The 26,463-nt window shown below is 36.7% G+C and overlaps 1 protein-coding gene across 5 annotated transcripts in view; it reads left to right on the forward strand.

Annotated features, from left to right (window-relative positions):
* Window positions 1-26,463, forward strand: part of ppp1r9a (protein phosphatase 1, regulatory subunit 9A) — a 43,260-nt gene that overhangs the window by 10,099 nt on the left and 6,698 nt on the right. For all 5 annotated transcript variants that reach the window (XM_056740952.1, XM_056740954.1, XM_056740953.1 and 2 more), the window contains 14 exons: window positions 8,061-8,193; window positions 8,560-8,680; window positions 10,063-10,167; window positions 13,789-13,924; window positions 17,102-17,254; window positions 17,631-17,684; window positions 19,182-19,411; window positions 20,508-20,604; window positions 20,813-20,960; window positions 23,655-23,734; window positions 25,013-25,100; window positions 25,237-25,294; window positions 25,504-25,563; window positions 26,309-26,357. In XM_056740952.1, coding sequence (XP_056596930.1) covers window positions 8,061-8,193; window positions 8,560-8,680; window positions 10,063-10,167; window positions 13,789-13,924; window positions 17,102-17,254; window positions 17,631-17,684; window positions 19,182-19,411; window positions 20,508-20,604; window positions 20,813-20,960; window positions 23,655-23,734; window positions 25,013-25,100; window positions 25,237-25,294; window positions 25,504-25,563; window positions 26,309-26,357 — 1,512 coding nt within the window. The remainder of the gene's footprint in view (window positions 1-8,060; window positions 8,194-8,559; window positions 8,681-10,062; window positions 10,168-13,788; window positions 13,925-17,101; window positions 17,255-17,630; window positions 17,685-19,181; window positions 19,412-20,507; window positions 20,605-20,812; window positions 20,961-23,654; window positions 23,735-25,012; window positions 25,101-25,236; window positions 25,295-25,503; window positions 25,564-26,308; window positions 26,358-26,463) is intronic.

Genomic DNA, 26,463 nt, shown 5'->3' on the forward strand with positions numbered 1-26,463 from the left:
CATTAGCTTGACAAAGAAAGACACAGACCTTTTTCATGAGTCAGGGCGTTTTGAAAGCAGGCCACATGCTTTTTCTGCAAACACAGAGGAAATAACTGTGCGGTTTGTGTTCAAACTTGAGAGGGACAGATTTGTGGTAAAAACATTGGTAATTTATCTGACTAGTCGGCCGTGAGAAGGAGAGACAGCATGGGACATTAAATAAAGATGTTGGTCATTAATCATGCAGAATTTTCTCTCCTGCAATTTCTTTTTCTACTGTGCTATCGCTTAATTTCTCATAAAGTACATTTATCCCATATTAAAGCTTTCTGAAAGCTTTTGATTAAGGCTGTGTGGAATAACAGCTCTCTTAAACACACTTTCATCATTGACCCAAAAACTTCAAGTTTGTCAATTCACAAGTTTGCTTTTATATTTTAAATATCATGCATTTGATAACAAGGTTATGGCATTCAATAATCATTCTGTCTGAGCCCTTTGTATATGAATTATTTCGAAATGACGTGGTGGTTACACAAGCCAGTTTTAGCCCTGTTGCAGTTTTTTACCAGTCATGTTACCAAAGCATGTGCCTTACCGCAGCGGAACAAAAAATGAAGAAGAAAATGTTGCGTTATCATGTAAAAGTTTGACAAGAGTGTGAAATTTAAATAGCAGTTTAATGAATTTGTGGTTAAGTGGGTTTTTAAATGTGACCCACTAATGAATAGGGAGTCCTGTCACGATTATGGAATTTGGCTGATGATTAATCGTCTATTAAACAATTGTGACTATGGTGATTAATTGTCCGTTTTAAGGCTTTGACAATTAAAACGATTTATTACGTTGAGTTTATTCAATAAAGAAATTCTATCCTTTAGTAATAAGAAAACTCTGTAAATTACGTATAACATTCTTTATAGACTGACAATGGCAGAATAGACTGTCTTGAGCGGAGATTTGGGGATGGTGTTGTTTTGCTAGATGCCGCAAGTTTAAAGTCCCCATGATGAAACGTAAGTTGCGATTGACTTCTTTTCCGTATCGTGACATATATCCTTCTGAAATTAGAAAAATGTAGGGCGGGGCTTATTTTGCCCTTCCCTTTTTGACTGGTTTATTGTAAATTGGGACTGGAGGGGAGAGCTAAAAATGCCTTGCCATTGGACAGTCAGGAAGGTTCTACTTCTTTTTCTGTTGCTTACGTCATGTGGTAAAGAGCTGTTGTTGAGAGGGGAAGAGGAGCTTAATGTTTTTGATTAAAGATTACAAGTGCAAATGATTTTAAGGGGTCATATGTCATGGCTAAAACTAAAATTATCGTTTGTTTTAAATGAAATGCAAAGTATATACACGATTTAAGGTTAAAAATGCTGTATTTTCCATATAAGGTGCATGTTGGTATGTCCTCTTTACCCCACCTCTCTGAAACGCACAGATATTTTTCGAAAGCTCATCGCTCTGAAAAGCGAGGTGTGCTATGATTTGCCAATTAAACAGTGTGTAGTGATTGGTCGAATACTGCAAGCGTGTGACGGAAACCTCATTATAAACCATAAACTTATAAACCATATACGTGTAACACATCAGGTTCTAAAGCAATTCTACTGACAGCTATGCCCACCTTACTTGCGTATACATTTGGTCGGTCTTAGTCAAATCATACCACGAACTGACGTAGATTTGTGGGGGTTGTGTTTACACGAGGCGTTTCAGGCAGGTCTGGATCAGCATTCGCTTAAAGATAGAATGCTTCTTTTGTTCAATTTTACGTGTCTAAGATTTCATCGTGACTTTACTATAACTCTTTATCTGAATTATTTGCTATTACATCAAATAATTGTGACAGCCTTAGCTTACTGGAATAGCTTTAGAGATAATTTCATAGATTTTGATAATATTACATTGATTGAATTAGTTTTAAAAGAGCACAGAAACCAGGTCCCACTAGGCAAAGCAGCAAGTCTGTGTACTTTATATTTATGTATGTGTTTGCATTTTATCGTATTTGTGTAGATTTAAACTTCAATTTTTAAGCCCATCCTATCCGGTGTCCTGAATTGCACCAAAAGGTTGAAATGAAATTACATGTGTTAAATTTAACTCTTTCCTTGAATCTCTAAAGGAATTACATAGATTTGTAAGACTGGGCAGCAGATGAATGACTGCAGAAATAATTCAATGATGAACACTCTACCAATCAATCTTGTTTCATCAAGCGATTTACTTTATAAATTCAACTCTGTAATTTAGTTAAAAGCTTAGCTAATTTTATATAAATATATATGGATTTTCAAGAGAATGTACATATTGTACATTTATGTTTGTACCTTTAGATCGGAATAAAGAAATAAAGCAATTAAGCATTCGTCTTGTTCTCAGTACGGTGCTTTTAAAACTGTAGTCATTGGCAAAGGTCTGTCCAACAATGCATTATTAATGATGTGGCATTTTTAGTTTGCTTGTTTCTCTGACATCCGAACCCATCTGGAGCTGAATTTTTTACAACTTTGGTAACAGAAGACGGCCATGCGCTTCTGAGCCTGCACCATTGCGGCTGTCAGTGTCAGGCACTAATTCTCCACCGTTCTTTCGCAAACCCATCACTGATGTATCGGAGAGTATTGTTCCTGCTTTTTCCGTTCTGGAAACAAGGAGGGCTTCAATGCTGACAAACTGTCCCGTATTGTGACGACTACAGTCAGGCCTGTGTCAAAACTGTTTCTTTACCCAATTGTGCGGAGTACAAGTTTCTAGTGTCCAGTGTGTTCTGCATTTTCGTATAAGCATTATCTCTGTGTTCCTAAAATAAACATTCAGACCAGAATTATGTTACAAGGATGCAGAAAATATGATAATATCCAAACTTAATAACTGGTATAACTTAATTAGGAGCTGTGATAAATCTTTTAAATGAAATCTGAATTTTGAATGCATACAGTATGTATATTGAATGCATATGTAGGTTTGTCTGACAGCTGAAACATGCTCATGAATGTAACACCCTCGCCTACTTATGTGGTCAGTTGATGAATTAAGTATTCATTTGCCGATGTAACTGATCATGTGAGCCGACTCAGCCAACATATTTGAGAGCCAGATATAAAGTAAGCAATTGTTTGTCTCTTGTTTATCCCTTTATGCTAGAAGCTCCCCTCGCTTTGTTAGCGTGCTAAGTGTTGGTGGTTGGTGAGGCCCCAGAGGTATTTCCACAAACGCAGGATTAAAAAGAGGCCGAACTGCCATTCCACGGCTGATAAACTGCACAAAGAGTCAACGGTTTGCTGAAGTGAAGAAAATAAGCACGAGTTTCGAAAGGGCCGTAGGCTTCAGAGGAGAAAAGGCTACTAATAAGTCTTTTCACTTGAGGGTTTCATATCACCTGACTCATCAGTTCAAGTGTCCTGTGTGGCCAAAGTGCTTTTAAAGTAGTTGAAAGATAAAATAGCTTTTGAAATAATGCTGAGTCTTATGAAATGTTGCTCTTATGGTGTCTGCTTTTACCATCTGAATGAGTTGAAGCTTTTATTAGTCACATTAGCAAATATTATTATATTCAGGTTCAATCATGATACTTTCAATCATACAGTGAGCTCTGAAAGTCTCATACAAGTAGTGAGAATGGGTTTGTTTAGCATTTTTGTTTTATGCTTCTTTGTCAATTAAACAAGATGTTTGACTCTTGACAACTTGATATTACTGATGTTATCCCAGCATGATTTTATGAATGTTTTAAATTATATTTTGTTTGTAGAATAGTTTACATGGTCAATGTCACAAATTTGCACATATTTTGATAAAATTAAGTAACCAAATAGTGCAATGCTATTTTTTATTTTAATTTTTGAATATACATGGATATATGTCACATGATTTTTAGTAGTGGTAGATCGATATTTCGCAGTGGTTGTATATTAGTTCAATATTTGGATTTTTTGAATTGGCGTCGGGCGATAGATTTTTTACAATCAGCTGATAAATCTGTTCTGCCGCTTTTTAGTACACTTGCATTTTATTTTTAATAAACTATAATGTGACCCATAGTAAAATGGGTCATGTGATGTGAGATACAAATATTCTATTGAAAGTACGAGTAATGCATATAAATTCCTATATATTTTCGTTATAAATGAAATGTCATGCGAGCACCTTTTTATAATTTAATACATGCTGCTTACTAGCCATACACAGGTTTTGCCAAAATCAGATATTGGAACAGTAAGTGCAGCTTAGGTTGCTTTTGAAAAGAGATCCGCCAAATGTTCGGCAACCGAAAAAAGCATGTTCGTTGTTCGGCCGGATAAGGGAAAAAGCCAAATAAATTAAAATAATGTGTGATATGATCAAGCATCAATCAGCGCAGAGAGGGAGAGACAGAGTGCGTGCTTTATCAATGCAGCAAACAGTATATGGAGCGTCTTTACTGGCCGGTAACTCGTGTAACGTTTCTTCAGACTGGAGCGGCTGGTCTGACTGTAGCCCCTCCACTCGTGACATCCATTTACATCATACAGTGGTCGTGTATGCACAATTCCCTGTACTAAACATCTAAGTATGTGCATCCCGGCCACAAGTGCACTGTCTGAACAGTCAGCTTTTGTGGGCAGAGTTAGGAGGAGAGACGTGAACTGGAACTGTTGTCAGAATTGCTTGCATGGATGTTTTAAAAAGCACCAATCAGTTTATGCAGTACCGGAAAAAATTGGCTAAATAAATAGAAGAATTACGAAAAGCCATGTTCGGTGTGTTTCATTTTTATTCGGCTTCTGCCACGAATTTTCCCTATCATCCCTAATTTTGAACCCCTTAAAGGGACAGTTCACCCCCAGTTTTTCTGCATTCTTCAAAATAGCTTATTTTGTGTTCAACAGAACGAAGAAATGTATAAAGCAGTTTTCCTACTAATTGGTGGCCACGAACTGTTTGGTTACAAACATTCTCCAACTATATCTCTCTCTGTGTTCATCATAAAAAAGAAATGTCTACAGATTTGAAACAACTTAAGAGTGAGAAAATGAAGACAGAATTTTCATTTTAGGGTGAACGGTTCCTTTAAGTGATGTTTCTGCCTTGAGAAGTGAAGGAATGTCTATTCATAGATTCGTCTCTGCAGACACCGTGTTGAATGGTTAATCCACTCAGCATCAGCATTTACGTCCCTTTGGGAGAGATCTGTTTTCATGTGTGTGCGAGTGTCACTGGGGCCGGGCACCATTGTCTTATACTGCAGATCCATTTAATGCGAATGCATTTATGGTTGTCATAGAAGCCAGTGATACAAATGAAGACAAACACTTCCTTTCGCTGATCCATCCACCTCTCTCCTTCTTTTTTCCCTCGGAATGGCCCTCAGTGATTATTCTTGGACTGTGCCCCAGTCGGATTGCAGTCACCCACGATGCAGCTGGAGGCGTATTGGCGTAATATGGTGCATTAGAGGCTTACCGATGAGAGGTGGCTGCTACAAGTGCAGTGGTACACAGAAGGATGAGAGAAAAGAGGGATAATGAAGTAATAAGAGGAAAGAGTGAAAAGGAAGATAGTGGGATGAAGGATAGATGAAGCTGGCTCGGTTTCACTCATTCCTTAGTTCTGTAGAAGAAATTCGGTCTTCAGAGAAAGAAAGATTTAAAGGTGTAGTTCCCCCAAAATAAAAAAAATCGCCCTCTCTCGTGTTTTTAAAAACCTGTGTAACATTTTTTTTTTATGAAACACAAATACATTTATGAATAACAGAAGTATTCATAATAGACTTCGAAATGTGATTTTTTTCATGCAATGATGGAAAATGCTGATCACTTGATATACAAAGTGCTCTATTGTTAGTTCTTCCCATAACAGTAAAACGCTTACAAAAGCTCACATCTTTGTACAAAAAAGCAATTGGAGGCAAAGACCTGACATGCTGCTGGGTTTTAAGTATATCAGCAGTATATTATTTAAGTATATTTGAGTATATCAGCACTAGATGAAAGGTTTGAATGAGAGGTTGATTTATGGTGAGACAAAAATGATTGGCTGCATTTGTTTGAAGAGCGATAACAGGTGTATTGAATTGATCTTAAATGCGAAAGACAAGAGACGGATGGAGAAAAGGATATGAGGATGATAAAAAATCGAGTTGTGTGGGCCTGAATCGAAGTTGTTCTAGATGGATAAAGAATGTAAATTTTGTTTTAAGTTGAACAGAAGCCAAGAACAAGTTGAAAAAATATGTTTTGCGCTGTCTGCTTGGGTTTTTACAAATAAAGAAATATCTACTGGTTATTGCTTGAGCTTATCTGCCCAAAGATAATATGTATAAATATAGTTATATATACTTTTATTTAAATATTAGTTTATTATCTGCTATAATCTTTTATATAAACTGTATATGATCTGTTCTGTTTACTTTACTGTGTACTATATGACTCTTTAAAATAATATGCTAATGTCGAATTTGCTTTTGACATTTTAATCTGATTTTGTGATCACGAAAAAAAGTGATTCAATTGGACTATAAATATCGAATCATTGAAGCAAATTTAATAAAATAAAAAAGATACTTTACCATAAAAAGATGGTCTGCAAATATGAAAATCATGTGTTATAATTATAAAGGAATTGTCTCCTGACCTCTTGACCTAAGAATATCTACAGACTATCTGTGGCAGAGAGATGTTTGGCTGTAGTTAATTGGAGGAGACTTATGTTTTCATTCATAACAATTTCTCTGACCTCTGTGACCATGTTTAAGTGCAGTTTTGTAGTTATCCATCAATATTTATATTTCACAACTCTCTCACTTTCCATCTTTTTTTACTAGTATTAAAATGAAGCCCATTATAATATTTATTGAGCAACGTGACTGCTCCATACTGCATAGCTGATTGTTTATCAATTTGCAAGTCAAGTGTAAAGGTGATTGTGCTATTTTGTCCAAGTGTTTGGTTACCTCAGGCTCTAGTTTTGAAGTATTTCCTACCATATATAAATGTTATTAGCATAAATCATCAGATTTTTTTTGTTGCATGAGCTAGCTTTGATCTGTCATGGTGTAATCATAGAGGATGAATATTTTGGTGGAAACTGGACAAACAGACGGCTACATTGCGGTTAATGGTGCATGTTAATTTGCTTATAGATAATAAGCAGTTCACATGCTTTCCAAATGTGCTGGTGGAAGTTGTCTTCGTGGGTTTAAAGGGATACTCCACCAAAAAATGAAAATTCTGTCATGAATTATTGAATTTAATTAGTTGTTCCAAAAATGAACATTTATTTGTTTGGTTGAACACAAAGAAAGATTTTTTTGTTAGACGGAACAGAAAAATTTCTACCGTGGTAGTTAATGATGTCCCTTTAAATATCAGAGATAGCATGCCATACTCATGAATATTAAAGAGTGAAATACCATTCAAACAGTCATGTTTTTCTCACAGTTGGAGCCATAGCAGTATAGAAAGCATCTTAAATATTGATACTGTATGATATATACAATGGTGAAAGAGGGTACATAGTTTTTTGTTGGACGGGTACACGTTTGGCCAACATTGTGATATTATTGTATTGTTTGTTTTACCTAGGGTGGGTTGTTCTTTTACTCAAAGATTCTTGAATACAGGTCAAGGGAGGCTAATTCTCTGTCAGTGTACAGGAGAAACCTCTCTATTGAACCCTTTAGTAAGGACACAACGGGAGAGGCTGTCTTGCACTGGCAAGAGGCCGATGTTTGTCCGGGAACCCGATTATATGACACAGTTGTGCGTGACCGTCTTGTCACACTACAGCGCACAGGACTATCACTTACGATTAAAAGATCGTAAATGACTGTTTACGTTTCAGACTATCAGCAGTGTTATGAGGAAGCGCCGATACAACCTGAGACATTTCCCAGTGACCTGTGAGACTGTTTGATCACATACTGTCTTCAGGTGTATGGGGTTTCATCTTGCTGTTTATGAAGAGAGATACTCTCAGTTCTGCACAGTTCACATACTCTATTTTCAAAGCATTGAAATAATAAAAAAGTGCATTGGATGGCTGTTTTTGTTATGTGGCTTTAGTAATGTGACCTTTTGAATATTTTCTCCTCCCAGGTGTTCAAAACCTACTGCAATGAAGATTATGACAGAAGGAATGAAGAGGTGGACCCAGTGGCATCTTCAGCTGAATATGAGCTGGAGAAAAGAGTTGAGAAGCTGGAACTTCTCCCTGTGGAACTGGAGAAAGGTGAATAACTAGACATCAATATCACAAAGAAGAATAAAAAATGAAATCACTTGTCACCATGTACTTGAGTGTAATGATAAAAAGAGCTTGTTTTGATGATGATACACACAATGTTGTTGTGTACAGACAGGAGGAATTAATGTACTTAATTAAGAAATTATTTAAGAAATATATACATTTGCATATTATGAGCACTTTAAGTAAATCAATAGTAAGCCATAGATATTGATAAGTTAGCGAGTATTCATCATTCCATTTGCATTAATCCATATAGCCATCTTGTGTTCTTATGACATATGTCTTTCTGTTTGCTCTGTTTTATTATTCTTCCTTTCCCTGATTTGTACATCTTCATATCTGTCTCAGATGATGATGGACTGGGCATCAGTATTATAGGAATGGGTGTTGGTGCTGATGCAGGGCTAGAGAAGCTGGGCATCTTCGTCAAGACTGTTATAGAGGGCGGAGCAGCGGAGAGAGATGGAAGGTACTAAATGCTAAATCGGCCTTAAGCCAAGCCTGTTTCAAAATCTACCAACTGCATTTACAAATAAACAATGCACTGAAAAAGTTGCTTTATAGCACTGTGTTTGTGTACTTACATTCAGTGATTTAACCTTATATTATCATAAGGTTACATTCATTCATATTACATAATGTATAATAAACGTACATTTGGGTTGTGCACGATCCATTTAAAAACTCACATCTATTTGTTTATCTGGCCAAAGTGAAAATGAACATCATGTGAGGTGATATTTGCACACAAATATGTTTTCCTTAGTCAGTTAATCAAATTCCAGTCAAGACAGGAAGATGGGAAGCGCTTATGGTAATTGGAAACAACCTTTACTGAAACTCTCGGAGATTTGGATGCTCTTATACCAAGTGACTGGAAGCTTCGCAGTCAGGTTTTAAAAGAAGGATTCAATGGCCACAGAATGTAATTTCCTCCACCATTAACTCTGCCTGTCTTATACCTCTACGGAACAATGCAGAATTTGACAGGAACGTTAAGATATTTCCGCTGGAGTCCTTTTTTTGCATTTTTGCATAGAGGAACAACGATTTCCTGGTTTCCGTGTTTTCAGTTTAATGGAGACATTGCTGCATGCATGCGAAGGTCAAGCTGTGCGTACGCTAGAGTCTTTAGATGCACATTAGGATTCAAACCTGCATGCGGCCCTTCACATGCTTTCCCGCATAACAGACAAGATTTGCCAGTAGCCCAATTTCCAGACAGGAATCAAGGGTCAAGGCAATTCACAGACGCACAGAGCTTATTCCAGATATCACAGCTGGAGCACTTTACAAATGCTGTAGGATTGTACAAAAAACGTATCATTTTGTTCAAGTGCTTAGTAAGCCACATGCTTTAAGTGTAATTTCTTCATGCCCTGTGAAAATTATTCTTTAGCTCAATTCAAATGTCCACCAAATTTCCCTATGTGATTTATAATATAGTGTTCATACAAGGAGTTCCCTAACTATTTTGGGAAGCTCTTGATCTTAGTATTTTGTAGTTAAATAAATAGCTCACAATGTGCCTATATTTTACTCACCCTTAAGCCGTCTCATGTGTATATGACTTGTTTTAGCACAATCAGAAGTTTATTGAAAAATATCTTGGCTCTTGGCAAAAGACCCAGTTTTTAAAGCTCCCAAAATGGATTATATCTATCATAAAAGTAAAACTTACGACTCTGGGGTTACATGTCCAGGGTTAATACACGTCTCATGACACAAAATTATACATTTGTGAAGTCACTTAGAATGGCCAAACGCAGGCTCAACAAATCTGGAATTTTGTCTTTTAAATCTTAGTCTAAAGTTACAACAGTTACAACATACCGCTTCCATTCTCCACAGAATTAAGGTGAATGATCAAATCGTGGAGGTGGACGGCACCAGTCTGGTGGGAGTAACACAAAGCTTCGCTGCTTCTGTCTTGAGAAACACTCAAGGAGTTGTCAGGTAAGGTGCACATTTAATATTTGTGTATGATTCAATATTCCAAAGTTTGCTTTGAGGGTCAGTCATATAGGTTGGAACGTGGCGAACCCAGATATCTTTAGACATATTAACACAGAAAAACAATTAAATCTCGAGTGTGTAGTTTTTTCTATCGACTGAAATGCAATATAATATACACTCACCTAAAGGATTATTAGGATGACCTGTTCAATTTCTCATTAATGCAATTATGGTGGTGCTGTAATGGTGTGGGGGATGTTTTCTTGGCACACTTTAGGCCCCTTAGTGCCAATTGGGCATCGTTTAAATGCCACGGCCTACCTGAGCATTGTTTCTGACCATGTCCATCCCTTTATGACCACCATGTACCCATCCTCTGATGGCTACTTCCAGCAGGATAATGTACCATTTCACAAAGCTCGAATCATTTCAAATTGGTTTCTGGAACATGACAATGAGTTCACTGTACTAAAATGGCCCCCACAGTCGCCAGATCTCAACCCAATAGAGTATCTTTGGGATGTGGTGGAACGGGAGCTTTGTGCATCCCCCAAATCTCCATCAACTGCAAGATGCTATCCTATCAATATGAGCCAACGTTTCTAAAGAATGCTTTCATCACCTTGTTGAATCAATGCCACGTAGAATTAAGGCAGTTCTGAAGGCGAAAGGGGGTCAAACACAGTATTAGTATGGTGTTCCTAATAATCCTTTAGGTGAGTGTAGATAACACTATCTCCAGAGGTATATAAAGACCTTACATGATGAAGCATTATGTTTTTATTACCTTAGAATGAGCTTTTTCTATCTACCTACACTTCGGGTCCCCTTACATGGAGTTCGCCATGTAGTTTCTACAGTGGCCCTTAATGGACAAACTGCTGTACAGAGCGTGTTTCATAAATACGTTACGTCCTTCGTCCAAAAAGTGAAAACATGACGATATCTTTGTTTTGTTTTAGCTGCTGTAGTGCTTCAAAAGGGAGGGGTGGAGTGAGCCGTTGGTTACAATTCGCAATCTCACCACTAGATGTCGCTAAAATCTCCACATTGCTCCTTTTAAACACAGATGCAAGAAACCAATCTGATGTGAATTGCCTCAGATCCCTGCATCTACGCAAACTTTCTAGAATGACCAATGTTGTTATTAGGACATACAGTAAAAATAACTTATTATACATAGAAACAGAATTGATATTAGTGTATCTGAACGCTCTTTAGACATGACTGCACAGAGCTTGTCATCGAAAAGCATGTCAGGCAGCAGTAAGATGTCACACTGTGTGAAAACAAGGCTATCCATTAACAATAGGAGAGCACAGTGTGATGGAGTGTATTGTTAATAAACAGAAGATGTCAGTGGTTTATTCTACTTCCTCTGGAAAATTGGTAAATATAAACACTCACAGTCACCTCAATGCTTCGAGTTCTGTGATTACAGATGCTTTAATGTGCAAATGGCTGTCTAGAGTTAGGATCTCTTTTATGTTCATTTAATATTTTTCATGAAGAATTGACTTTTTTAACAGAGACGGAGCTTATTGACATGGCTAAGCGGACTGCATCACAGGTGTTTGCTGACGGAGTCTGTGCTGAAATGGGTTTATTTAGAGGCATAAAGGTTTCCAAAAATATAGTCTAGCGTCATAGGTCCATCCAAAACAACCAACCACAGGTTTTTTGACATTAATAAAAGCGCTTTTCAGTTTTGATATAATGTGATGTATATGATATAATGTATATAGTGTGCATCATTGAAACATTGGTTTAGTCAGTAAAACAGTGAATGGTTGGTGGCAATTTAAGATACTAAAACAGATTAAAACGCAGGTGTATTTTTATTTAAGATCCTCTTTATCTTAGTTCCTCTTCCTCTCCTCCGTTCTCACTGAGAAGTAAGTGTGGCCCAGATTCTGCATTTGTGCTATTTTTAACTTGTAGAAATCATTTCAGGTCTTAAACTCTATGTGCTCCAGTGAACACCAATAAATCTATTGAGATTGACTCTCTATTCTAGTGATTCATGGCTGTTTTGATTCAGTGTCAGATTCTGGGGGTTTTAGCAGGTTTGACAGGAACGCCTCCTCGCCGGGAGAGGTGATACATATATCCTGAAACGCATCCTGTCACCCCAGATGTATGCGAATATTAATAGTTACCCTCGCCGCGTCGCCAATAAGGGAGGCTCGTCTGGGAGCAGTTGGGACTCTGCGTGTGGTGTCGAGTTGGAAGCTAGAACTGTTTCCAGGTCAGCTGCGTTGCAGAAGAAGCATAGATGCTCCGCATCGTAGGTTATTGACCCAGTTGTTGCATTGGATGTAGATCAAATTTAGGCTCTTGCCTTTTCTAATGCAGAGAGATTAGGACTCCCTGCCGAACGCTTCCCCGCTGCTTCTGCTGTTGATGGGTTGTGTTATGTAAAATTTGATGAAAATAGCACAGAATAACGTTATTGTTGTTTTTATATGTGTGATATGTGTAAAATACCTTTTCCGCTCTGTTTGAGCGGTCCAACAAGTCAACTTCGGGTTCAACACTTGAATGAGTTTAAAACAGGACAACTAGGAGAGTAAAATATTTAATTGTTATTCATAATTATTATTTTTTACCCATCGATATGTTTTTGGTTTTGTTAACTTTGGAGTGTGCCAGCATATACAGTGCTCAATGGCTTCAGTTCTAGCCAATATGAACTAATAGCAACACAACTCTTAAAGCAGCCATTAAAATAATGTTTGAGGTGATCTAGCAGTAAATTGTATTTCTTGATCATTTTTATTTTTTTAGTTAATGTTGCACCATTTTAGTATTTACTGTCAGTCATTTATCACACAGATGTCTCCAACCATGGTTTTGTAATACTGGCCAAATGATAAAAGATACAATTACAGACACCATTTTTCAGTAGGATGAAATAGAACGTTATTGCTTGATTTTTTTATCATTTTATTTTTTTATTTCATTTAAATGAAACATCTCATTTAAAGTGCAAAACTGAATATCTTACTAAGCATTTTTTGTCTTGTTGTCTATGAACATAAATAAAATAAATCTAAAATCAAGATACGTTTATATGACAAGTAAAGTGACCTAAGATCTTAAGTCTTGTTTTATATATAAGAATTAAGTTTGTGTTTAAAGTAAACAAATCTTAAAGGGATAGTTTACCCAAAAATGAAAGTTCTTTCATCATTTAATTACCCTTTTGTCATTTCGATCCTGTATGACTTTCTGTCTTCTGCAGAACAAAAAATAAGGTATTTTGAAGAATGTTTGTAACTGAACCCATTGTACCCATTCACGTCTGTTGTATTGGCACAAAACCAGTGCGAGTCAATGGGTGCAGGTTACCAACATTCTTCAAAATATCTTCTTTTGTGTTCCGCAGAAAAATTAAAGTCATGGATGTTTGAAGTGACAAGAGGGTGAGTTCTTTTGGGTGAACTATCACTTTAAGTACCGGCAGATTTTTTTGACGTCAGAATTTTGTCTCATAAATTCAAAATATATTCTCTTCTCAATCTCCATTTAAAATCAATAACTCTGATAACTTGATAACGTTTGCTATTTTTCCATCGGTATGCCCCTCCCCTCTGATTGGCAGTTGCTATGTCTTTGCAGGTTCGTGATTGGCCGAGAGCGACCGGGACAGCAGAGCGAGGTGGCTCAGCTCATCAGTCAGACTCTGGAGCAGGAGAAACGTCAGAGAGAGATGATGGAGCAGCAGTATGCTCAGTACGATGCTGATGATGATGAGGTGAGGACAGCCGAGGACTCAAATTCACATCACAGCTTGTCTAAACATGTTACAACCTGACCGAACATGTTTACCAGTCATCAATGACCAGCTGGGGCAGGCTCAAATATATTATCAAACATGTAACCATACCTCAAGACGTCCTTGAACAGTTATTGAACAGTTATTATTCACTTTTTTTATGAGCAGATCACAAGTGTTTTAATATCTGTGTAAGCAACATTGATTTGTTTTGGACGGCTGCATGGTGGTGCATTTCCATAATGCAGGGAGGTTGTCACGATTGTGGGATTCTACATTAAACCTTCGATGGGTGTCTGAAGGAAACATTAAATTAGTCACTTGCAATGATTCAAAGATAATAGCATCGGTAGTCCATGCAAAGCTATTTCTACTGTATGATTTCCAGGGTACGGGCGATTTAGCATTACGGGCTCTGCAGAATGATGCAAGTCTCGTACGTGCGAATGCAAGAATGAATTTTTAATGCCTATTATTATTTGTCAGCGAGAATCGAAATGAGCGTTTTGAGCAAAGGCTTTATGCATGTAATGCATCGATTTCCCTTTCAGATTTGTTGTTGTTGGATCAAAATTTCACATTATAAATGTAAGGTGTGTTTGTTTGAATTCTGATCTGTGTTCTTTAAATCCAATGCTTTTATTTGTTCCTCCTGTAATATTGTGCATCGGCTGGCTTTTATACTGACTGTGGTCTTGAAAAGTCTGTATAATCAGCACTGTTTTATAATTCTGGCACAGGCAGCTTCTCCCAACAGACAGACTGCGGAGAACGAATTGAAATGAATGTAGCAGTCCCCGTGAAGACATGTGTGTGTGTGTGGGTGGGTATTTGTGAGGTTAAAAATGCGATGTGTGCTTTTACGTCAGCCTGCATGTGTGACAGAATGTGGCATATCTGTGATGCAAGAGGAGCCTCACTAAAAAATGGGTGGTGTGTTTGCTGAGGCAGAATCGTGTACTAGAAGCTAGCAAAAAAATGACAGAATGCCTGCGAGCAGTAAATGTCCCTAAAAGCAGCAGATCCCTTTAGGACCTACAGACTATGAGGATATCTAAGAATTTGGAAAGGTTAGTGGTCTTTTTGTTTTTAGAATAGGAAATGGCACCAGTGGCCCCCAGAATATTTATTCTAGCACATTAATCAGAAGAATATATGGGTATTTTGAATCAAGGTTATTTTAGTTTACTAAATTCAAAACTATGAAAACGTTTCTGTTCATTGTAATCAAATAAAATATTGACCTAAAAATTGTTGGAAAAACTTAAACTGAATAAAAATTGAAATGTTGCCTCTAAAACAAACTTAAACACTTAAATTATAATAATAAACAAAATGTTTTATAAATATGTTTTGAATAGTAAGATGGATCGTCTATTTTTTGCATTTAAGTAAAAGCCACTTTGTGATATTTTGTTGCGTTTTAGGTTTGAAAGTGTGGATTAAGTGCGCAAATACTTTCAGGGGTTACTGTATAAAATTATAATTATATTCAAAAATTAATTAATCTTATATAGCGACGTAAAAAATAAACAAATCTTAAATTATAAAATGACAAAAGCATAGACCAAATTGCGAAAACTTTAACTAAATTTAACATAAAAAAAGCTAATTCAAAATATGAATAAAACCAAAATCAAACCTGTAATGGGCTAAATATGTTTGAAACAGTATGATGCATTGTCCATTTTTTAGCATTTAAGTAAATGCCACCTGGTGTGATCTTGTTGCGACTTAGGTTTTAACGTGTGGATTAAGTGCGCAAACACTTTCTGGGGTTACTGTCTATGACCTTGCTGTTAGTTTAATGAGATGTGTGCAGCAGTCCTTAATAGGTTGGTGGCACGTAAACTAGTTGAATGTGACACTCCAAAATTAGCAAAATTTTCCCTTGAGGGTATAAGAGAGATAATATTACTCTCAGGACTTGGAGTCGGTGTGCTTTTCATTTAAAGGGATAGTTCAACACAATCTCTAAGCAATTCATAACTATTTTACGAGTTGACTAACTCATACGAATTTCTATGAACTCATTTGTACGATTTAGTATCATTTGCTTTTGTGCCAATGACGTGCCAGTGGTTTAGAGGTGGGATTAGGGGAGCAGCTTCATTATTTAAATTTTGTACTAATCGTATATTTTTGTACGATCAACATCATATGAATTTATACAAATTAGACACCTCGTAAAATTGTTACGAATTCCCGGAATTAGTCTGAATAATTCACCCCCCCAAAACAACTGAAACTGTCATTATTTATTATGTTGGTCCACTTTTCTTGGTATGAAGAGGACTTTTGCTTCAAAAACACATAATCAAACTTTTATAAAAGTAGTAAAAATTTGACAAATTCACCGTTTGTGGTAGAGTTTAAAACTACATTGGTAGTTGATGACAAAAATGTTTAGTAAACTATAATGAATCATTGACGCAAATACTGGGCCCAAAGTTAACTTTCGGTCTGTGTTTGGTATCGCTCTAGCTTGTGGCTAGTAATTTTAGTAATGTAATATTTTTACTGTTTATTAATTGTATTAAATGGAATTAAAACAACTCAATGGTTCAAGATTCTTTGCGGAGGTCCACCGGAAGTTTTTTTATGTTGTTAGTGTTGAAACCGTTTATAATTTATACAGTATAGTGTGTGGGAATAGTGGACAGAGAGCGTAACAGAGGGAGACAGACAAGACACAAATGAAGTTAAAGCAGTAAAATATTGTGGGTTTATATACGGCCGCCTGCCCAGCGGATCATTTGATTGGGGTAGGAGGTCTCCTGGGAAAATCCCTTCACGGCAACCAGATACGAGACCCAGCCGAGCAGAACCAACCTGTCTGCACATCCATCCAACTAAAATCACTTGGCAGATCCAGGAGCAGTCAGGACAAATAGAAGCTCCGTTTTACCTATTCTGAAAAAATAGTATTCATGTATTTTTTTTTTTTTTTTTAATTGTTTTTTTCATAACAGTGCATTGAGTCTTTACATTCATTCGTATGTGTGGTCCTAAGTGTCTTTTGGATAATATTTGCCTCCTGGAGACACAAAGCTTGGACTTAACATTTGCCAGCCTCTTAAAGAAACAATCTCCGGGCCAGATTGATCGTTCTAGTAAATGCAGGGTGGATGTTTATTCCCATGTGTCTGTTTTCAGACAGGAGAGTACGCCACGGATGAAGAAGAGGAGGCGGGGCAGACGGCAACAGACAGAGACGTGGCTATTGAGGTTTTCGATTTACCCGAAAATGAGGACATCATCTCGCCATCCGAATTGGATGCCACCAAACTCTATCAGAAGTTCAGAGAGGTGAATGCTGCTATGACTTCATCAGCAATAGAGACGTTTTGAAATATAAATGTAGAGCTTTGGTTTCCTGTCCACCAAACTGTCTGGCCTATGTTCTGCATGCATGTTTTCTATGTAGATCTTGTTGTATAGAAGAGAGACCATGTTCATGGGCAGAAAATATTAAATTACTGTACTTTCAGTTACCTTTATTTTTCTGGTATCTTTGTTTTGTCTTAAGTCTTTTAAGACTGGATCTGCACGGAGAGAAAGTGAGTGAGTGAGTGAGAGAGAGAGAGAGAGAGAGAGTATTGTCATGTCATGCTGGTCACTGCACTTAGAGAGGAAGCGTGTCCTTGATCCTTCAGTCATCTCTCTTGTTACTTTCTGTCTGCAGCTGCAGATTAAACACACTGTCACTGAAGCTGAGATCCAGAAACTCAAGAACAAGGTAAGAAACCACTATGCTTCCTAAACTTCTTTGTCCATTGTATTAGAAGAAAAGGGTATATGGTCTCTGTCCTTCCAAAACCTTGAATGTCCAAATTTGCTGTTTTTCAGGAAATGGAAAAAAATCTGTACTTTTTAAATGTCTGAATCCTGTGCTTTTAATACTTTTTTGTTAGATGTTATCAAAACCCAGTGACGAAAAAGGGTGACTACTGATAATGATTTATGGCTAATAATGATTTATTAACAACAACAACAACAACAACAACAAAAAATCACAAATATGGATATACAAGGTTTCAGAAGGACAATAGCGATATACTACGTGTTAGAAGTAATTTTGGATTATCACAAGTCTGCATTGGCCATCATAAACTTCAAACTTTTCAAGTGTTTTTGTAATATTGAACTGCGGTGTGCTTTGTGCTTTGCTTTGCTGGGACAGAACAAGTAATTCTATTGCACATTTTCCCTCTCTGCCAGGCTTTTTAATCTGTTTTCATCAGTTAGGCAGGAAGAACAGAGCAGAGCTGCATTTGCAGGGCTCGCTGTGTTCCATATCTCAAATATGACACGCTTACTGTTTTTCTTTGTTGCTCTGATAAAATCTTGTTTTTTATTTTCCATCCTTATTATAGTATCCTCTGATTTTCTCCTTCAGGCTATATTGTGATTTATATGTAAAGCTGATCTGCATGGCTTTTTACTGATGGGAGATTCTGCTGGATTTGGATTTAAGGGTTCTTCATTTTGTCGTCGGCTCTGTTGATAAAGTCTAGACCGATTAAGCTGTTCGCAGTCAAGTTTGGACTAAACATGTTTTGTCCTGGCTCACTGTACTGTATATAGATGGAATGTATATTCAGAACAAATTCAAAATAAAAGCTAAATTTAATGAAGCTCATTAATGCAATTTGGCTCACAAATATAATGCATGAAGCAATATGATTTTTTATGTTTCGTTTATAAAAAAACTCAACAGTGGAGAAAAAATAAATATATAAAATTCTTTACAAGGATGAAAAAGTGTAAGCGAAAAAACACTTTTACTGTGAGACACTATCAAACTGACTCAACCAGACTGACACAATAACAACACTGGCTCAATTGCAGATGGGACAAATGTTTGACAATGTAGATGGGAAACTGAATAAAAATGGAAGCTTAACCGTGATACATCGCATCCAGAATACATAATACATTATGTGTCTGTGAACTGTGCATGTTTATTTATTTTTTATTTATAAACACGTAGACACATTTAGATATTTAGAAAATATTTGCATGTATATATTAATATTTATGTATCATTTAAATATTCATTTTTATATATTTTTAGCCATATCCACATATGTGTTTAGGCTATAGATATATTATGTAAACACAAACTTTTATTCTGAATGTGATTAATCGCGAATAATCATTGAACAGACTCATGGAGCAGAAATTAATTTCATAGTTTTATTTTCATATTTTTTTGTGTCTTCTCTCTTTGAAGCTAGCTGCAGTGGATAAAGAAAAAGCACGATGGGAGAGAGAGAAGACACAGCTGAAGCAAAGCATCGAGGATAACAAGGAGAGGATGCTGAAACTGGAGAGCTATTGGATCGAGGCTCAGACGCTGTGCCATACGGTCAATGAACATCTGAAGGAAGCCCAGAGTCAGTATCAGGCTCTGGAGAAGAAATACAACAAGGCCAAAAAACTCATTAAAGACTTCCAGCAGAGGTACATTACACGTCCACTGAGATCAATGAAAAGTACAGTATCCTATAAATATGAGTCCTGAAGCGTACTAATTATATTTCAGATGATTTCAATATCAACAGAGGCCTGAATAGAGAAGATGAGCGCATCTTCATTATGCGGTTGCCAGTTTGCAGCAAAAGCCCACAAATGTACTGATTACCATAAATGACAGCAAAAGAGCTTCTGAGATTTTAAAGAAACTGTGTTTATGGGCTCAAACTGCCACATAAAACATAAACATAGTGTGTTTATGTATTTTCTACGAAGAATTTTCACATTTTTAACCCACAGCCTGAAAAGAATGAATGTATTATAGCCCACACAATATTACAGTATATCTGCAGGGTTTTCTAGATGAATTGCATGAAAACTGATTTGCTAGTCAGTTTAAATAAGAGCTGTTTTTATCAATATGTTTTTGTATTGAAGGAATTATTTGTGATTATTATTTTGCCAATTCAAATTCTGTGTCTATAAAGATTTTTTCATTTAAAAATGTGCATAATAATAAATAAATAATGAAACAAAATAGAATATTTGAAAATAAGATTAAATAATACAATACATTTAACTAAAATAAGATAATTTCCCATAATGCACTCGGAGGTCCTCTTAACATGTCTGTGTGACTAAAGGCTGTCATATGCACTGAGTATATCTCCCAGTTTTAATTTCCCCGCATGGATTGGAACCCGAGCAGCGGAGTGTGTGATGATCTTTTTAGTCGTACCCATCACATCTCCTCTCTTCCTCTGGAGTCTGACTTCCTTTAATTGCGTTTACCCTTCAGGCATTATTGCCATAGTTAACCGTACAGACACAGCGCATGTCCAGGCAGACAGACCCAGGATAACAGTGAGAAAATGACATTGTACTGTTTCTCAATAGTCACTGTTTGATGAATTCATTTCAGTTGTTTGCATGACAATGAGACTCTTTGTGCTCAAATACCTTCAAAAGAGACTAATAGGTCAGAGAAAGCATCTCTTATCTTGATCGCTCACATTTATGAACAAACACACGCGATCGATCTTTCTCCAAATCTATGTGCATTTTTCTTCTCGCTGTCTGTCAGAGAGCTGGAGTTCACCCAGAGGGAGGATGCAGAGAAGAAGAAGGTGGAGGAGGTGGAGAGAAATCATTTAGCTGAAATACAGAGTCTTCAAGTGAGGGTAATTATTCACACACAAGCACCCACAGGTTAAATCCGCAGTATTTCTTAGCTACTACCTCATACTGGGAAATCATTCAAGGTTTTTTATCATCAGGAAGCGCCTGTGGAAATATGTCACAATTACACAAGACTGTAATGTGTTCTAGTAAATTGTTTAAGAGAGGGTTATAGAACAGATCTGATAATTGTGTTGTAATCTTGGGTAGATTGCTTCTCTGGAGTCCGAGCTGATGCAGCTGATGAAACAAAATGGCATCCAGGTAAACAATAACAACAACAGTGCGGAGAGCCGAGCCCAATTGACTGAGAGACTGGCGGCCTTGCAGTGTCCGAGGAGAAGTGTGCCTGTCGGGGGTGAGCACCACATGCTCGCATACACTCACATACTGCAACTGTTACCCTGCAGCTTATTAATTACGAAAAAATAAACTCATCAGTCTTCAGTCGGACAAGCCGAAACAGATACAGACAGTCGCATGCACACACACTCACATTTTATCAAGAACAGCAGGTCTCTTCTTTGAATTGAAACTATAAATAGTGATATAGGTGAAGCACCTTGCAGGTACCAGATGGACGTCATTGTTGTGACAAGAAACAAATAATATACATATTAGGTCGACAGATTTCAATTGTACTCTTTTAGAGCTGTGCTAGAAACTGACGATGACAGTTTTAGATACTCGGGAGGAAAAATATGGCAAAAATATCAAAGCCCATTAGTCTGGTTTCCATGGTTTCCAGTTAAAGTAACATCGGGACGTGGTGATATAATGAACGTCACAATTTTTTTTATAGGTGAAGAAATTAATTATAGAAAGGAATGTAAAATACATAATTATAATCTAGTACATTAATTAAATAAAACATGACAATATCATTTTTAACTTTGCATCTCCTTCGCCATCTCTGTTTGAAATAAAAATGAAGAGATATGAATTACTGTATGGAATATAATGGTTTGTGGAGATAAATGTGAATATAAAAAAACCTATCCATGGGTTTCTGTGTTGTTTACATTTAATTTAGCACATGACTGTACATTTGTAATAACGGGAAGAGTAACCAATTATAAAGCGGATCTACATGCAGTTTACAATGACTGACATCAGACAACTGAAACATATGGGCTTAAATACACTGAGATCTAACAAGATAATAAGACACACCTGGTAGCAAATCGACAGGGGACCAATGAACTAAAGAACTACAACGGACCATTCAGGAAACAAAAGTGACAAAATAAAACTTAAAGTCAGGGTTGAGTCGGTTGGGCTGAAGATAAGAACCAGAGCCAGAGCTTTTAAGACCTGACTTTTGGACCTGACTGGGCTCAGGAACGGACTCTTGGACATGACCCAAACACACCTCAGAGCTGTAGCATCACTGGAAGGATAGTAGACAGGGGACTTGCCTCTTGGACCACCGGACTTGGGACCATTGGCGTGAAAGCCATGATGACTTGAGTTCTGGACTGGCAGCCATCTTGTGAGCAGGCTCTGGGCTGGCGACCATCTCAGCTGCTGGCTCTGGATTGTCGGCCATCTTGTGAGCAGCCTATGGACTGGTGGCCATTTTTCAAGCGACCTTTAGGCTAGCGGTTGGTGTAAAAGGCAATGTCCAAAAAATCCTTTTTATGGTCCTCGAGGGGGCGCTTACCCTGACGCATCCTGATAAGGGAAACTGCTGGATCCATATTTGTGGTCAGTCGTTCTGTAACAACGGGAGGAGAAACCAGGCAAGAAGCGGATCCATATGCAGTATAAATTCTAATGAAAAAAGAGCAGTAAAAAACAGAGACAAAAGGCAACATGCAACAACTACTGACGTTAGACAACTGAAACATATGGGCTTAAATACACTGCGACCTAGCTAGATAACAAGACACACCCCGGAGCAAATCAACAGGGGACCAATGAACAAAAGGATTATTATTATAATGGCTATTGTTGTTTTTATAATAATAAAAGCAATAATAATAATAATGCAAATTTTTTTGTTTTAAAGCCACTATATTTTATTCAGAAAATTGTATTTCCAATTGTACACTAAATAAACGTAAAAATATTTTTATTTCGTTTAATTTATATATATATATATATATATATATATATATATAATTTATAATATAAATATATAATTTTTATAATTTTTTTCCTTCAATGGGTTGAAGTCAAATAACATACATTTCCCACAAAATCTGACTTGACAGCACAAATTTTCAATCATTATTTTAAAATGAACAGTTCGATACCAAATAAAGTCTGTTTTGTTTAGATTGTACTTTTTTCATATTTTGTGTTAAATTCAGCAGCAACTTTACTCCATTTTTCCACTTTCTGCCTACAAACAGTAGCGTGTACACAACCTCTCATTTGCATTATGTAACTGTAATATTTTTGCGCTCCCATCACTTCGAACTCTGACCTTGCGGTTGCACGCTAAATGAGATCGGTTAATGACATAAAACAAGCACTGTCACCTCAGATGCTCTGCTCTCCTCTCCCCGCACACTCAGCTCTAATGGGTTCACTGGCCCTTTAAATCCTCCTATTCTGAATGTGCTATGATTGCTATGATAAGAGCAGACAGCAAAGGAAAGCTGATTGGATGCATTGTGACTGAATGAGGCAGATTATGAAGAGGTGTTACCTCATGGACGGCCTTAGTTCACTGGAAACTCTCGAGCCTGTTTCAACAAGAGCCCTTTTCATGTCAAATGTCTGTAAAGAGTGTGTGACTGTACACGACATTCAAACATATGAACCAAGCCAACAGCCAAAATCTTGTTGAAGAATTATGTTTTTCATCAGATAGAGTACTGAACATTTGAGAATGGTCTTTTAAAGCTGTTGTTTGTAATTGTATCAATGGTAAATTACTTTCTCCTAGTTGGGCAGAGACAACTATATGAGTCATTGTGTAATAATGACCCAGCAACACCCTATATAGCAACTGTATTATTTGTCATTAGCTACAGTATTTTGGGGTGCTTTTCAGTCTGTGTATATTGTTCTTTGTTATATAATTCTCTGTTTTATGTGATAGAACTAGGCGAGCTGATGGGAGCCATTGGTGCAAAGAGAATCTGCAGTTCTTCTGAGGGACAAGAGAGCCTGGAAGGGAGGGTAAGACTCAAATCTCACAGAGGAAACAAAAGACAAACAAAGAGCCAGATACGCTGAGAAAAAGACAATCGTAATCTCACATTAATAAACGTCTGGTTGGTTCATATGTTTACACAATATTCTTATGATGGATCTGCCATGTGCATTAGCAAATCATAACAAAATAGTCCATAGCCACAAACAGGGCAACGTGGTTTTCAGTTTGTGACAGTCTTTATTGGATCTTGTAAAACAAGAAAGGTAGTGATTAAGCCTCATCAGAGGAACAAAAAGTGATAAGAAATAATAGTAGTTTTCCATTCAGAATAAATTCCAGGAAAAGAAAGCATTCCAAGGCATAAACCAAGGCATAATCCTCTCAATTGACAGAGGACCAGACAACAGCACCACCTTTCCAGGACACTTTTCCTCACTAAAGATTAGACATACACTGAATTTATAAGAGGTGGCCAGCACCACTTAAACAAAAGAAAAGAAACAAAACCATACAATTTCTCAAAACACCAACAACACAAACCCACAAATGAACATGTAACATTTAACTAAATTTAGAGCCATGGATAAACTTTAGTTAATGCAAAAATAATTATATTAACAAAAAACACGTTAATCAGGACATTACATTTTCCTATATCCCCTCTTATACATTCTCACCTCCTTTAGAATTCCCATAAAACAGTTAAACTTCCTGCTTGGACTAATAAAGAAATTAAAACAAACTAATACAGGAAAGTCTTCATTTATTGATCAATGCAAAGATGAAAATATAAGCATCTTTTTTGGCATAAAAATCATGTGTGGCACAAATCCTGGCCATCACAATTCTCTTAATATTGAAAGTGTTTGTTGAATGAATAATCATAACAGCTTACAGGGTGGAGTCAGCTGTTGGTTGCAATTCACAACCTCACAGCTAGAGGCCGCTATATTTCTTAAAACTGGACCTTTAATATTCTATGTTGTTGTGATATTAAATTATATTTCAAAATGTATCTGTTATTATCTGATTTCTAACATTACAATTGTTGGTTCAACCCTATGTATGTAAGTACATAAGACAAAATGAAGAAATCTGTTTATTCATGTTTCACATTGTATCTTAAGGGTTGTTAGTAATAATTAATACAGTACATGTAATAACTGCTGTAAAACTCTGCAGATAAACAAAAGAAAGTTCATTGGTCGGTCAGTAAATAAAAGACAAGAGAATTTTAGCTTGGGTATTGAAATCTCTCTCTCTCTCTCTCTCTCTCTCTCTCTCTATCTGTGTGTCTTAAGGCCTCTGGGCATCAAACCTCCAGAGTATCTGGTGCCGTAGAGGTCCCTCTCATGTACCCACAGCCTCAGCAGGGACCTAATAATGAAGGTAAATGTATCAAATGCTGCATGATTAGGGCTAAATTACAAGGCTAATGAATTATGCTAATGATCAGAGAGACACAGTAATGACAAATCAATTAGTTGTATTGTTATATAAACTGTGAATCCTGATGTTTGTACAGTTTTCACGTCTTCGGTGAATCTAAAGGAGAAATCCAGCAAAAAACTACTAGACCTCGGGTAAGGTGATAGTGGTTATGTAATGGACTTAATTCATAGCTTTGGCATCAGAATACAATAAGTGGCTTCATTGTTGCAGGCTGCTGTATGCATTAATATTATCCAAATGTATTGTGCTCTTTGAAACCATCAGAAGAACAGAAGAAACCATCCAATATTACTCAAAAAAATGTTGTCAATGTTAACGTGCCTTTGAATTATGCTCCCAGGTCTTCACTGAGGAAAAGTAAAGGGAAAGATCAGGATCCCAAAGAATTTTCTGGTAAAAGGTAAATATATCACCACACACATATTTGCTTGATACTATTGACAGTTTCAGTGGCAACCTCTATAAGATATTGATATAAATTAAATATAAAATAAATTGATTTGTTATAACCAAACACAGACTGGAAGTTAACTTCGGGCCAGGGCATGCGTCCGATGAAATCGTCTAAACTGGATATTAAAATAACAGAATTCCAGAGACTGCAACACAAAAACATGTCAACAAATCTTCATTGATTCATCGATTACTTATTCGATTATTTAAGAAAATTGCTCAGCTGATGAAAAGCTAAATATAGTTTTATTTCCTCCGGGAATATACAGTTGAGTTCTTCAAGCATTACAATCTGTGTATTTTAGCTTTAAAAAACACATATTTTACTTTTATTTTCAACAAAATAATTGTCGAACAGAACAGCTGCTAAACAGTACTGACTACATCTTAGCAGAACAACAAACATGGGAGAAAATACTATTTAGCTAATTAGTTTTGCTGAGAATATTATCTTATAAAAAAAAGAATGAAATTAGAAAAAAACTGAGAAATGTTCACAAACGTTTGGACTCTATGTACAACATAAATAATACAATAATATGATAACAGTTATGACTGAAGTTTAAATCTTTATAGCATATAGTGATATTAGAGCAGCTCTCATCCTGAAAGTATAATCCATTTCAGCCCTTTCCAGGTTCTGTACATGTCATTCATTGTGTATGCTTCAGTAACCAGTCATCTATCTTTAGCTCCACAGAACTACCAGCAGAGAACAGCCCTGACAGGAGCAAGAGGAAGGTGAGAAGACCTGCACACACGCACACATCGTTTTTTTGTTGACCTGCACGTAACTGAAATTACGGCAATAATCTCCAATTTGTGTGTTTTTATTCAAACGAAATCT

Source organism: Triplophysa dalaica, chromosome 25, assembly GCF_015846415.1.
Source record: "Triplophysa dalaica isolate WHDGS20190420 chromosome 25, ASM1584641v1, whole genome shotgun sequence".
Lineage (NCBI taxonomy): Eukaryota > Metazoa > Chordata > Actinopteri > Cypriniformes > Nemacheilidae > Triplophysa > Triplophysa dalaica.